This window comes from Pleurodeles waltl, chromosome 7, assembly GCF_031143425.1.
Source record: "Pleurodeles waltl isolate 20211129_DDA chromosome 7, aPleWal1.hap1.20221129, whole genome shotgun sequence".
Lineage (NCBI taxonomy): Eukaryota > Metazoa > Chordata > Amphibia > Caudata > Salamandridae > Pleurodeles > Pleurodeles waltl.
The window spans coordinates 1,155,869,400-1,155,883,856 of NC_090446.1; the positions used below are offsets into that span (position 1 = coordinate 1,155,869,400).

The 14,457-nt window shown below is 41.0% G+C and overlaps 1 protein-coding gene across 1 annotated transcript in view; it reads left to right on the forward strand.

Moving 5' to 3' along the window:
- Nucleotides 1–14,457, forward strand: part of MGAT5B (alpha-1,6-mannosylglycoprotein 6-beta-N-acetylglucosaminyltransferase B) — a 676,434-nt gene that overhangs the window by 142,779 nt on the left and 519,198 nt on the right. The window contains exon 2 of the mRNA XM_069200246.1: nucleotides 1,557–1,669. Coding sequence (XP_069056347.1) covers nucleotides 1,557–1,669 — 113 coding nt within the window. The remainder of the gene's footprint in view (nucleotides 1–1,556; nucleotides 1,670–14,457) is intronic.

A 14,457-nucleotide genomic window follows, 5' to 3' on the forward strand; every position in this document is an offset into this window, starting at 1 on the left:
CCCACCTATCTGTCAAACCTAGGAACAATCATAAGCTGTCTGCTCTGATAGCACATTCTAAATGGAAAAGTGGGCATTCACATTTCAGTGTACAAATAGCTGCATCTTAGTGCCCCTTCGACACTGAGACGTGCACAACTTTAAGGAGAAAAGGTAGAACAGATATCCAGTTATAAATATTAGACATGGAAGCATGTATTGCCAACTCTGCACTGACTTACATATATTTTTCAGGCATATGCAACAGGAATCCATATACAGACCTACATAAATATCAAATATAAAGTTTCAATTCCGATTATTTGCAACAATATTGTGGTTATTCAGTGATCTGGTATGGAGCAAAACATCAGTGCTAACAAGTATAGGCAAATCCAATGTATCTGTCTTATTTTTGGTTATATGTTCTTTATTGCAATAGCCGTGATTTGGTGTGTGATATGTCAGTATGGTAAAATAGAAAATTCACAAAAAAGATCTGAAGTGCTGGACAAGTGGCACCTGTGTCAAGCACAGGATATTAGGTCACACAATTTATGCCATTAAAAAAAATTACACAGGCCACAAATTCTGGTTCAATGGCTCGGTTCATGAAGCACAGGATTATAATTCACATATTCTATTCCAAACTTTACATTTGTAATATTGGGGTTCCAATCAGAACCCTACTTTTGTAGTGACACTATGGGCCTCATTACAACTTCGGTGGTCCTTTAACAGGACCGCCGAAGCCGCTGCAGGCAAAAGACCGCCAGTAGTGGAGGTCTTTTGCCCACCATATTAGGAGTGGTGGGTGACTGGCCCAGCAGAACACTCACAACAACATTGACACCGGCTTGACATTGAGTCTGCAGCAATGTTGTGGTGCACCGGGTGCGACAGCACGTGGCACACATTTCACACCCGCAATTCAGGTAGTGAAATGCGCAATGCGGCTGTGCATGGGGGCCCCTGCCCTGCCCATGCCAAGTGCATGGGCAGTGCAGGGTTCAGGGGCCAACCAAAAGGCTGGAGGATGGGGACTCGTAAACCCCAGGGCAGGCCTGCCCTGGCAGAGTACAACCGCCAGGACTTCCAGGCTGCATGCTGGCTGCAGCCTGGCAGTGTTGGCAGTTGGACCATGGTGGCTCTGCCACAGTCATAAGGGGTCAGTCGGACCGCCCTTCCTGGGGCGGTCCGACTGCCATCGCAAGACTGACGGTCTTAAGATCGCCAGCCTTGTTATGAGGCCTTATGTGTTATATGGAATAAGATACCTCTAAGCATGCATAATGAGGGTATTGAACTTTTGCTGTCCATGTCCTTAAGAAAGGACTTGACCTTGTGCTTTTGTACCTAGGGATAGGCTAAATGTTTTTTAGTATGTGGTATCCAGATGTTAATCGCAGCGTAAGCGTGCAAGTTTTGCATTATCCACATCCTTCTACCACGGGCTAAAAAAGGAAGGACATTTTATACATTCATTTCATAGTTGTCCACAAAACGCACATGCCCCCAGCGTTGCATTTTGCCTCTCTCTGGTTAATCTATTTCCACCTTTCCCTTCTCTCCTGTAGGATCTTCGTGGTGGGAATTGGCTTTTTCACCCTCTGCCTGTTGATGACGTCCTTTGGGGGGCAGTTTTCTGCGACTCGCCTAGCTGACTCCCCCTTACCCATGAGAGCAGAAGGTAAGCCATCAGGTCTGAGAAGGTATTAATGGCTGCCTGATATCCTCTGTAGGTTGACCAATAAGGAATCAAAGTGAATTTGCATCAGGCCTTTTGAAAGCACCACGACCAACAAAACTTGGTTAAACCTTCAGCCTTAGCAGCCTTTGATAATCTGTGCCAGATGTGTGTCTGGCTCTTCACCAGCTCTACTTCCCTTTTTATTGGTAATGGATAGTTATAAAACTGACTCCTCTGCAGCTACCTATGTGACTGACTCTCCTCCGGCCCTGTCAACCTTTCACTATTGTGAGTAACGAGTTATTGAGTCCGTCCCAGTCCTACCGATATCCCCAAATCCCTGCCAGTCAACAGGCACTGCTGGATTTCTACTGGCCTTTCAAGAGCACCGGCCTTTCACAAAGTACATTCATACAGTGTTTGTTTTTCAGATCGACCATGACCATGAAGAGCATGGGTCCACAAAGATGGCATTTTTTTTCTAATACACATTTTCTTTAAAAGTATTTTTACTTTAACTAATGAAGCCTTATGTCTCTTATTTGTCAAATATGTTATTAGTCTATTTATCAAGTTATAAAAATCTAAGTATATAGTAGTGTTTATAATAAAGACAGTCTTAAAGATCTATCTATCTATCTATCTATCTATCTATCTATCTATCTATCTATCTATCTATCTATCTATCTATCTATCTATCGATCTATCTATAAATAGCTATAGATGTAGATATATTTATATGTAGATAGAAAAAACTAATTTCTCCAACTTTGGCGATCCTTGCTTCTTGCCAAAAGAACAGAAATAGTCTTGATCAAGGAAACTTGGTTCGCGAAACGTGTTGGTTTTTGGTGCCATTAAAAGTTCCCTTCAGTAAAGATTTTGTGACTGAGACTATTTCTGATTTTTTTGGCAAGAAGCAATGATCACCAAAGCTGGAGAAATTAGTTTTTTGTATATTAGGGGGTTGCTACCCCGTCTTGGTCTGCCGCATTGTTGGTGAAGGACTCAGCAATTTTTTGCTCCTATATATGTAGATAGATATAGATTGCTATAGATAGGTATAGATATGTTTGAATTATTAAACAGTACTATCTATATCTCTCTCTCGCTCTCTCTCTCTCTCTCTCTCTCTATATATATATATATATATATATATATATATATATATATATATATATATATATATATATATTATTAATCACAAATGGCTGTGCACCTTCTTCAGTGTCAAAATTCCAAACATTTCCTGCTGATGCACAACATAAACCACATAGAATCAAATGATGGTGGCCATCTTTAAATATGTTTCAAGCCTTTGACTGCTATTCATCAATATGTGATCACCTTCCATTCCTTTAACCACAGAATTCCTAAATGAAATATAATCATAGTCACTTAACAAGAAACTATCCCAACTAAACTGAAATTAAGTTAATCACACACAACAACAAAAAAATAAACGATTTAAAACTAGTTAAAAAAAATACAATCATCACCATAATTCATGATGATCTGTATGCATCCTGTGTTTGGCCACCCATTCACTTGAGACTCCACAAATCTTCTTTACTTAAACGTTGTACACTCAAATCTCATGAGATGCTGACAGACTTGCTCAATTTCACTCAGGCATACAAATGCAAAAATCATCAAACTAATCTTCAAGGTCATTTGATCGCCCCTATAATACTGCCCTGAAAGGGCAATCCTAATAACCAAATTACAACTCTCTGTTCCCACTGCAGCGGGATTCTGCCAATATATTCTTTATCCAATGTGTGTCCATAATTCCTAATCCCTGTTCATGCCCATAGGGACATTTGCATGCAGCTCAATGATGTATTTAGATTCTAATTTCTTTACCCTTTCTTCCCCTCTGTTGTCATTGGGCACCTGATCTATACAAAAGTACCTCAATAGGCTACTGTTGCTATCATGTTCCTCATGAAAGTGGCGTGCTACGGGGTAGATAGCATCTGCTTTGTTAATTGCCAGCATTTGTTCGAGTATCCTTCTCCTAGACAAAACTCCTTTTATTGGAGTTTTGGTTGGTCCGTCCTCACTTTACTCTGCACCCGCTTGCAAGTGGAGCGGCGACCTGAAGGAGCATGTCTGCACATATATTTATATATGTATATATGCATATATATATATATATATATATATATATATATATATATATATATATATATATATATATATATATATATATATATAACTCACAGTCCAGCTCGTTATGGACCACTGCTCCCGAAGAGGGGTGGGGTGCCAGACCAGACAAGTACTCCGGTCTAAAATAATAAGTCCAAAAAAGTATAAAACACCCACTCAGGCATGGATACAGTAGTCCAGGAAAATAAAATCTTCCCTGAATTACCGTATCCATGCCTGAGTGGTTGTTTTATAATTGTTTGGACTTAATATATAAAGGCTGGCAGATGGGAATCGTATATATATATATATAATTATGTAGAGAGATATATTTCTTTCCTTCTGAAGGAGGTAGCTTGATTTGCCCCTGATTTGGAAATCCATAGCTTTCTAGCTTTCTAGATTTCAGGTCCCAGAAGTCTCAGGGACCAGGCGCTGTGTTTCAGCTCTTGAATGAGCATTGGGGGAGCAGATGCATTGATGCTGTTTGATGGTTGTTTGAACAGGTGTAATGGGAAGGCTAGTTTCTGCAGATAGTATAGACCTTTGTTTCTGTGTGGAAGTCTTATGCAGAGAGTAGCATTAGATCCTGGGAAGCAGTATAGTGCTTTCAGTGCTGGTTTGATTTGTTCATATCTCTGAAGGATTAGCCACATCTCAGTAGATGTATTTAAAAGTTATGTCTGTATATATTATTAAAGCACTCCTACAACAATGGTTTTTATCCTTTTGACTCCTGTTGACCCCCCACTTAATCATTACTGGAACCCATAGTCCCCTACTGCCTCATTATTGTAATCTAAGTACCTCCACTGAGTAATTACTGGAAGCCAGGGACCATAGCCCAAGCATTTATGATAATTTGAAGTCCAAAACATTACAGAAAAAACAGAAGCACGCCTTAATCAAACAAATATTCAAACAATTAAATATTTTATTTAATCTACAAACAAACGTAAACAAAAATCTAAATTGTAATGGGAAGGTTGGAGCTTTTCTAAATTCAATTGAGGCCACTCATCATTCATACTCTATTCTGTTCATGCATTTGCACTGCTTCCATTGATCTCTCTTAGGATACCAATGTAACATTTAGCCTCCAATTATAAAGTCTGTCACATTTATTGAATGTTTTAAATGTTTAATTATACATTTTGTTTCTTTATACATATAGACTTTATTATTCTGTTAATAATATTTAATTTTCTAAGCAGTCATGAACCCCTGAGTAGGCTTCATGGATCCCCGGGTTCCCTGAACAAACTAACTGGCACTGAGAAGGAGGTTCCATTTCTTCTTGAACAGGCTTCTCCAATGAGTAACTTGTGAGCTACTGGTAGCTCTCCAGCTACCTGCAAGTAGTTCTCATTTGTGCAGCCCAACCAAAGTTAGGAGCTTTTGCCTGGTTGAATTAATAAATGGACAGCAACATTGAGTGTATATTTGATATAAAAATGCATGTATATTCAGAATTCATAAGTAGATGTTTGAAGAAAGATAGCTCAATTTCTGAAATTACTTAAACTGAAATTTGATTGATAATGCATGTGGAATTGGGCAAACTCATTACTAATATAATTTCCTTGGTTCCAGTGGTATGACTGTCACTTGTTACCCATGAAGGGGCATTTAAGAACTCATAAAGCTTTATTTTGACATTACTGCTGGCAAACCTGCATGATGCACTGAGATGATCACTGCTGGTAATCACATGTGGGATGGCCAACAATGTAATCTTGTCTGATGTCTTTATCATTACAACACTAATATCATTAGTAGCTCAGGGTGATTTTCATTGAACAAAAGTAGGTGTTGTTACAAAAAAGGAAACTCCTGTTCTAGACCACTAACGTAGCTGTAATGAACATGAGAGCTGTACATAGAATTCTCAAAAGCACAAGCACACACCTGTCACACACAGAACAACATCTTTCCTATGAACTAACTGAAATACTTCACATTACAATATCACTCTCTTGAAATATGGCCTTTAAAAACACTGCTGTTGTTTGTGAAATAATCAAAGCCAGGCCTAAAGCTTTTCTAAGGAGGGGGGACTGTGAGGGAACTCTGGGTATGCTTTGAAGCATCATGGCCACTGACGTAGGTTTTTTGAGCTGGCAGAACTGGTCTCCATGGCTGCAGTCTTCCCTGAGTGCAAGATTGACTAGCTCCCATTGTACTTCTCACCATGGCCTCTGTTGATCCTCTCCTAAGGGGAAAAGTGCTTTCATCATATAGTTTTCTGGAAGGCCCGACTGAAAGTGCTGAAGCAGATGTCTTAATTAGAAATTATTCATGAGTGTTTATGTATTTTGAATAAAGAATTTCGTAGAAAATGAATAACATAGAGAAAAATAATGTGCACAGTTGAAAATGTGACCTCAAAGAATGGCCATCAATGTTCACGAAATGTACTAATTTATGATTAATAATTATGAAATATTGAAAATGTATTAGATTAATGTAGCAATATGTCATATTAAGGGTTATGAATTATGTTCTTGCTTATTATTTGTAGGCCTTTACTTAGCAAGCGTCTTGGCCTAGTTTTGCCAGGCCTCATGCAGAAGCTGCATTTCTTAGCATTTAATATAAAATGCTGACAGAGTGAACTAACTGTGAAATGCTCATTGTTTTAATAAAATGCTTGGCAGAAACTTTCTATGGGAACCACCAGACAGGAGATGAGGTCTCTAGTAATGTATCCAGTTGTGTGTAATGTGCATGAGATGTATTTTCCCAGGACGCGAACAATGAAGACACTGACTCGAGACGAAGATGCAACAAATTCGATACCTGACGAGCCGGATGATGAGAACATCGTAAAGCAGACCAATCAATGACATGTGAACTGTGAAATATTAGAATTCATGGGTTTGATATATGGACACTATTGGACAGTGTAATAACGTACGATTAATTGACCAGTTTGGAATTAGGGGATAGTTTGGGGGACTTAGATGTAACAACTTGACAGAGGAGACCAGGTTTAGATTTGAAGAGATTTAGGCAGACCGCTGTCGAGAAGAAGAGACTTAGAAGAGATTCGAAATTCTGTCATTGGGCTTATACTCTCTGACTGAGAGTCTGATGTGTTGCTGATCGATTGATGACCTGAGGACAAAGACTGATTCTGCTTGCTGACCCATACCGTGGATAGGTAGATATGACAATGTGACTGAATTGAAATTTGTATGCCTTTTCTTTCTAGATACCAACTGCTCTGTCTTAATACTTTCTTTAGGTAGATGCTTTCCAAATGTGTGTTCTAAATTGTTTTGCATGAAGCCCCACATGCTGATGCTAATCTGGGTTAGTTGAGGTTATTCACATGACGACTGACGATCTGCACCAGAAAGACAGTGACGCATGCCCTCATCACCAGCCGACTGGACTACGGCAACACACTCTATGCAGGCACCACCACTGAACTCATGCAAAACGTGGCGGCCAGATTGGTCCTCAACCTGCCCAATATAATCCACATCACCCAGCACTCGAAGGACCTCTACTGGCTCCCGATCAAAAAAAAGCTGCCATTTCAAACCTGTGACCCACACCTATAAAGCCCTCTGCGACCAAGGACCCATCTACTTGAACCACTGCCTGCACTTCCACCGACCTTCCAGGTACCTCCATTCATCACACCATGCTCTTGCACAGATACCTTGCAAACGCTGCTGCAGTTCCGGGAGTCTCATCTTATCCCACCATTCTGCCAAAGACTGGAACGCCTTCCCCCTCCACCACTGAACCGCACCCTCAATGTCCAAATTCAGGAAATGCTCAAAACCTGGCTCTTCGACTGACACCTGTAGCAAGTGCTTGATACCCTTGTGGGTGACAAGCCATGCTCTACAAATGTGACTTGATTGATTGCTTGCTCACTTCTATTTTTATTATATGTCTTATGCCAGAAAGGACAGGTCTCTCTGGGAAGCATGCGCTTTCTATTTGGTTGTACGATTAACTGGGGAGTGCTGCTCCCACAACTGTGCCCAACTTTTATTTTGAATAACTTTTAGGGAAGGATAGAACTCTGCAGGGTAATACTTCCTTCAAAGAAAAAGGCGTTTACAAATGCAGTACATCTTTCCTTGCCCAACTCGCTCTCTAAAACCGAGGCATCCTGTCTGACTTGTGATTCAGATAGAGGGATGATTTACTGTGTATACTGCTACACTTATTACATATGTTCACTTTCACTGTTTTCTTGAGTCTTTTAAGCCTAATTGAACTTTCATTCATTCAGCAACAACACACCCTGTATGTCCACATTATACAGTAGTTACCCCCATTAAGCCAGGGGCAGGAGTATGCCAAAGTATGCACAATCATGACATACATGTCCCTAATTGATCATGAATTAAAATCTTTATATGCCATGGATGCCCATATGTGTCAATAATTATTACAATTGGGCATTGGAATCATCACAGTGTGGCAAGAAGTAGTACAATAATGTCAGTACCGCCATTGTGCCAATGATGATAATAATATGCCTTGCATTACCACCACATTTAGGTGATGAGTGTGCAATGAATGACCACAGTACAACATGGATTATTACCATAATGTCAGGATTGCCAATATACACTATATGAGTACCACTGTGCCATGGATGGAACATTTGTGCCATGGATCATCACAATATGACAATATCGTAGGAATTATGACTGTCATACAGTGGGCAGAAATATGGTTCACACCTTCAAACACTAGACACCCACAATATGCAGAGAATTACCACTAGTCTACTAAGACCAGCATTAATACCCAAAAGTTAACAAGAAATACCACAAATATGTGAGGGCAACGTTTTAGCAAGGGTTGGCATCATACAATGGCTGCCCCATGTTGGCAAGAATTACCATATTTTGACAGGAGCATCATTTTAATATTGTGGACATCATTCCATGCAAAGGCTTTTATTATACAAAGGCCATGTTTTTAGCAGGACTTTAGCAGGGATGACCAATGGATAACATGCCATTATGTAAGTGTTAGCATTTTATTTTGCGTAACGCTAGGAATGATCGCAGCTTTGCAGGAGTTATCACTATTGTGCCAGGACCAGCATTTTGCCTGGGTTGAGCATTATGCTATGTGTACTCACAAGTTACCAAGACATGCCACCATTAAATGAGAACTAGCATTTTACCAGAGTTAGTCAATGGGCCTTGTGTTATGGATATGCACAAGGTGCTAACATTTACCATAACTGTGCTAGGGCCAGCATTTTACCAGGACTGAGAATCGTGCCAGAGATGCACAAACTGAGTCAAAAAATAATTATGCAAAGACCAGCATTTTGCAAGGAGTGGCAATGGTCATCATGCCCTGGAGCTCTGATGGACAATGGACAACATACTTTTATTAGCATTTTATTTGGTGGTTTGCATAATGCTATGAATGACCACAATTTTCCAAGAGTTACCACTATTGTGTCAGGCCCAGCATGTTGCCCAGTTGGGCATTATGCTGTGTGTACTCCCAAGATACCAAGAAATGCTACCATAATATAAGAACTAGCATTTTACGAGAGCTAGGCTATGGCCATCATGCCATGGATAACTTCAAGGTGCTAAGAAGTACCACAGTTGTGTCAGGGCAGCATTTTATGAGGACTGAGTATCATGTCATAGATGCCCAAGTTGACACAAAGTACCAAGATCATTCAAGGACCAGCATTTTGTGAGGAATGGCAATGAGCATCATGTCTTGGATAACCACAAGTTACCAAGAATAACCACCATTATAAGGGGGCCAGCATTTTAGTCGAAGTGGCAAAACATATCATGGCATGGATATTTTCAAGTTGCCATGAATTATCACTGTGATGCAGCCACCATGCATATAAACTGGCAAATCCATGAAAACAACCACACACACACTGACACATGCAGTCATGCAAACGCAAATAGATGCTCATAGACACAAAAGTTTGCCTTCCACTTTTGTCCCGACTCCCACTGGTGTCCAGACTCCTACTCTGAGTTACCTATTCTTTCCCACACATGCAAGCTGCTGCTGGACCTGTAGGTGTGGTTCCCTTCGACATTTGCAGAAGGACAGTACGACTAGCGAGAGGTCAGATGAGACGGGGTTTGGTGACATGGAAAAGAGGTGATGCAGGGAAGTGTTTCTGAGGGAGGAAATCCAGAAGGGGTCACATGAGAGTGCTTTAGGGGAGACATGCAGGAGTGCCACAGGGAACTGATGGAGTTGGGTAATGGGAATGCCTCAGAAGGAATTAGGAAGGTGGCACACATGATTTCCTCAGGTAGTTTGGGGGAAGGGGCAGGCAGGAATGCCTTGGACAGCCTGGTAGAGGATGCAGATGGAAGTGACTATGACAGGTGGGTAGAGGAGAGCAAAAGGGTCAATAACTATGCCCTAGATGTCAAGTGGGAGGGGTGTTTGGGGCCCAAGTGGTGTGTATCAAGGGGCCAGAGACAGGGGGTAAACTTCTGTACTTCAGACAGCCAGAGGAGAACACAGTTTGGCATCATTGTAAATGGATCCCTCTATTCTGTTTTTCATTCCATCATACAAAACAGTGCAAAGGGCTTTTTAGGTTTTGCCTGGGTAGCGCATGCGCTGGTGCTTCAAGACCTTTTATTTTATAACGTTAGGCTCAGAGGCCACCTACTGCTTACCCTTGGTTGGCTTAATTGTCACTCTCATTCGCTTATGTCTTCTTGGTCAGTTGCTGCTATGTTCCTTCCTCTTCATGTGTTTGTCCCTCCCCTAGAGCATGGATCCTCCCACTGCTCATTGTTTTGTGTACTACATTTTTCTTTGTTTTCAAGCACTCTATCAGAGTGCTTCTTTTTCATCCAGTTCCCTCATGTACTTCTCTGTCCCTGTCTGTGTTCCAACCTCTCTCCCTCGTCCGTGTTCTTTGCCCCTACTCAAACTGTCTCCATTGTTGTCCATGTTGTTGCTTGCCTCTGTGGGAGCAAAAGTGTACTGCAAAATTAGACACCCCTCAAAATTACCTTAAGCAAACTTCCCACAATTACTGGATTGGAGACTGTATTCAACCTCAATTTCATGAGTAACGTGTCTCAGTGTTATGGCAACTTCCAAAGCTTCACAATCAATCAAAATACAAATCATTAAACTTGATTGAATTTAATGAGCCCAATCAATATTTGAGTTTGCTATCAATGAAAAGTTAGAAGGTTTTATTGCGAATTAAAAAATAAGTGGTACAGAATCCAAGCCATGAAGGCGCTTAGTTACAGAGATATACAGGGAGTAAAAAGTCCCAATGAGCAGCAAAATCCCCCCAAAAAATGGGCCACATTCCTAGTAGAAAAGGCAAGTCTTCTGTCTCACCCTCAAAATCAAGGGTTTTTTATATACAATTCTTGAATAGAAGATGAGAACTTCTGCAGAATCACCACAGTGTGAAAATGCATCATTTGTTCAGCCAATCACATACATGAAAAATAATCGTCATTACCTCAATGCTGAAGCACTATCCCATTTTCTTGAATAATTAATCAACACCTTCTATGCTAATACCATCCAACAAGCAAAGTAGATTTACATTGTCACACTATTTAAATGAATGGATTCAATTGAAGCAGCAGAATACATAATGGGTTGCCAGTTACATCTGAGTTAATCATGAACAGATCAATAACAACAGCAAAAAATATTCTAGTACATTGCAGCTTGACTGTGTGCTGCAGAGCTTGTGAGGAGACGATACACGCAGTAGGAAAATCACTTAATGAGTGACAGGGACAACATCCATCGTAGTTAAAATGGCAATTGCCCGGAAATGTGGCCTAAAACTAAAATACATTGATAAACTTCTACCGATCTTAGAAAACTTGTTTTAAAAACATCTGTATCAGTTTAGTCTGTAGATTTTATATTGCATGTGAAAATACTTATTACACATTGTTAATGATACACAAAATATAAATCCATAAAATCGTTTTACACCATCCTTCCTGCTCTCCCTCCTATTATTGTCCAAGTTTTTGCTTTCCCACATCCACCCTCCCTTCTTCTTTTGTCTGTGTTTTTGTTTGTCCTCACCTGCTCCCTCCTTCCATTTTGTCTTTGTTCTTGGTTCCCCTCAGCCCTTCTCACCCTCTGTCTATCAGCGTGCCCTCCTTCCACTCTCCATTGTCCGCGTACTTGCTCCCAGTCTATCCCTCTCACCCCCAACTCGCCCTCCATTCTTTTTGTCTCCCACGCCCCCCCTCTGTATTGCCTCCTGCCTTCCCTCCTTCTATGTTCCATCCCCTCCCTCTGTGTTGCCTCCCACCTCACAATAAATACATAAAACCATAATGGCACGGCCAGAGCTGAATGAGCCATTGCATGTTTTTCCCTACACCCTCTATTGTTTGTGTTGCTCCACCAACACTTCCTCCTTCCCCGTTTGTTGCCTCCCATCCCACCAGCAAAAAAAATAAAAGCACAATGACATGGCCAGCGCTGGCCACATAATAATATTTGTTTCTTTCAGCATGCTGCACAGGAGCTGTGCTGCTGAACAACATGGCTAAAGGACATTGCCAAAATCAATATATCTTTAGTACCAGAGACCTATTGGCTTTACCAATGCTTGTTTACCCTTGTCATGCAGTTGAAGGGTGCTTCCTCACATGACAGTAGTACAATGTGCAGTCTCTTGTTCATACAACAATCAGGTGATTCTGCAGAATGACCGTCATTCAGGACTCCAACCACGGATTTTGACCTGCTTTTGGCCATCGAAATGTAATGCCTAAAGAATGATGTTGTAATCCTGGGAAAGGACGAGCTGTGGGGGCCTACTTTCTGGTTCATCTATATGAGTTTAGTATCCTTCTTTATGGATAAAATTAAGAGCCTGGGCTTTCACATGGACGAAGAACTGACACTAGCTCGCGTGATAGGGCAGTCAATTCTGCTTGCTTCTTTCAAATGAGATTGATGAAGGGAATTCTTCCTTTAATATCTCAGTCACTGCAAAAGCCGGAGAAGAAGCCACTATTTTGTCTTTTGCCAGTGCCTGCTAACTTAGGCCTCCATGTGGCATGATCAGGAATGTTCAGTGCACACTGAATATGACTGTTAGGCTCGTAGTAGGATTGTGGAAATTGAACCATGTCTCAAAAGTGCACTACAACATTTGTTTCTCCCTGTCTCAGACAGTATTTGGTTGGAGGTTTTGTGTTTGGTCAATTTAGCTTTTAATGGCAAGGGACCTTACGCATACCTTAACACTAAGCTCTTTTTGCATCTCTTTCAGACCACTGCTATCAGAATCCCATCTGCTTCCTAAGGTCTCCCATTTAGGTGGCCACCAAACTGGGTGTTGGCTTTTTCCATTCTAGAGCAAAACATTAGAACCGCCTGCCAATTGCCGCTCGGCAGATCTTAGGTACTTGTTTTCTCTTTTGTTTTTGTAATTTTCATTCTTTTCTTGCAGTATGTTGCAATGATGCATCCAGTCAACTGTGCACTTTATAAATATATAATTCACTCACTCATTCCATGATTACATGGGGAATAGTAAACAGATTGACATGAGAGTGCGTGAGGAGGCAGAGGGTGCACATGTCGACCCAGAGTAGCCAGTAACATTCTGTTATATGAAACATCTTGTAGGTTACATCTATGCATTGATAAGGGCCAGAAGGATGGATTCAAATGTCTCTCAATTGTGGAGGCTAGTCCAAGACAATGGGATTATAATCAAAGTTACCAACATTTTTAAGGGCGTTCCTAAGTCAGAATCTTTGATGAACCAAGTAATAAAATAGCTCCTCTCTTCCTTGGGAGATGCGTGCTGCAGTGACTGGCAAATTCTATCAACTCACTTTGCTTGCAGGAGCCTGGATTTACAGAGGCTGATGACATCACACCTTACGGCAGCAGCACTGGGCTACTCTTATCTGAGTCATAGATGTTTGGTAAGGGTACTAAAAGAGGTAAGCGGCGCCAAATTTAAGCTAGTGGTTTAAGGTGGGTTCCACAGACACTCAGTTTTTCGGACCAGTGTTTATTTTTACTCAACAAACTTTGTTCCAGAGTAAGACAGAGAAAACAAAAAAAGGGGGGGGGGGTGGAGGAGGAAGAGAAAGAAAGAAAAACAGTGGGAGGGAGAAAGTAGTTATGGAGACAAACCTACAAGAGTGAGATAAAGGGGCAGTGACTGGTGGTGTACTAAAGAGGCCTGAAGGAGAATTAAGACTAGGCAGCTTTGGTATTCAGCACACAGTTTTCAACAGCACCAGCCCAGGGCATCTAAACGGAATGTTCGGCCTTACAAATTAAACAGTGGAGGTAAGGAATAAGGGGTATAAGGAGCGGGGAGAAGAGACAAGAGATGTAACTGAGAGTTCTGCTACACCTGAAAATATACTACATAAAAGTTTTTCTTTGCAAAACAGGCAGACTAAGGGCCATATGTAGGAAAGCTTTTTCCCATAGACACAGAATGGGTAAAATCCTTTCGTACATCTGGCCCTATATCTTTAAAAGAAGAGCTTAGGTGAGATTTAAAAAAATGAAGTGCTAATGAATATTTGCATAGGCAGCCAGACACAGACACAAATGCAACTTCTTATTCTCATGCATATTGCTGATTAGCCATCTCAAACACCTCCAGAACAGAC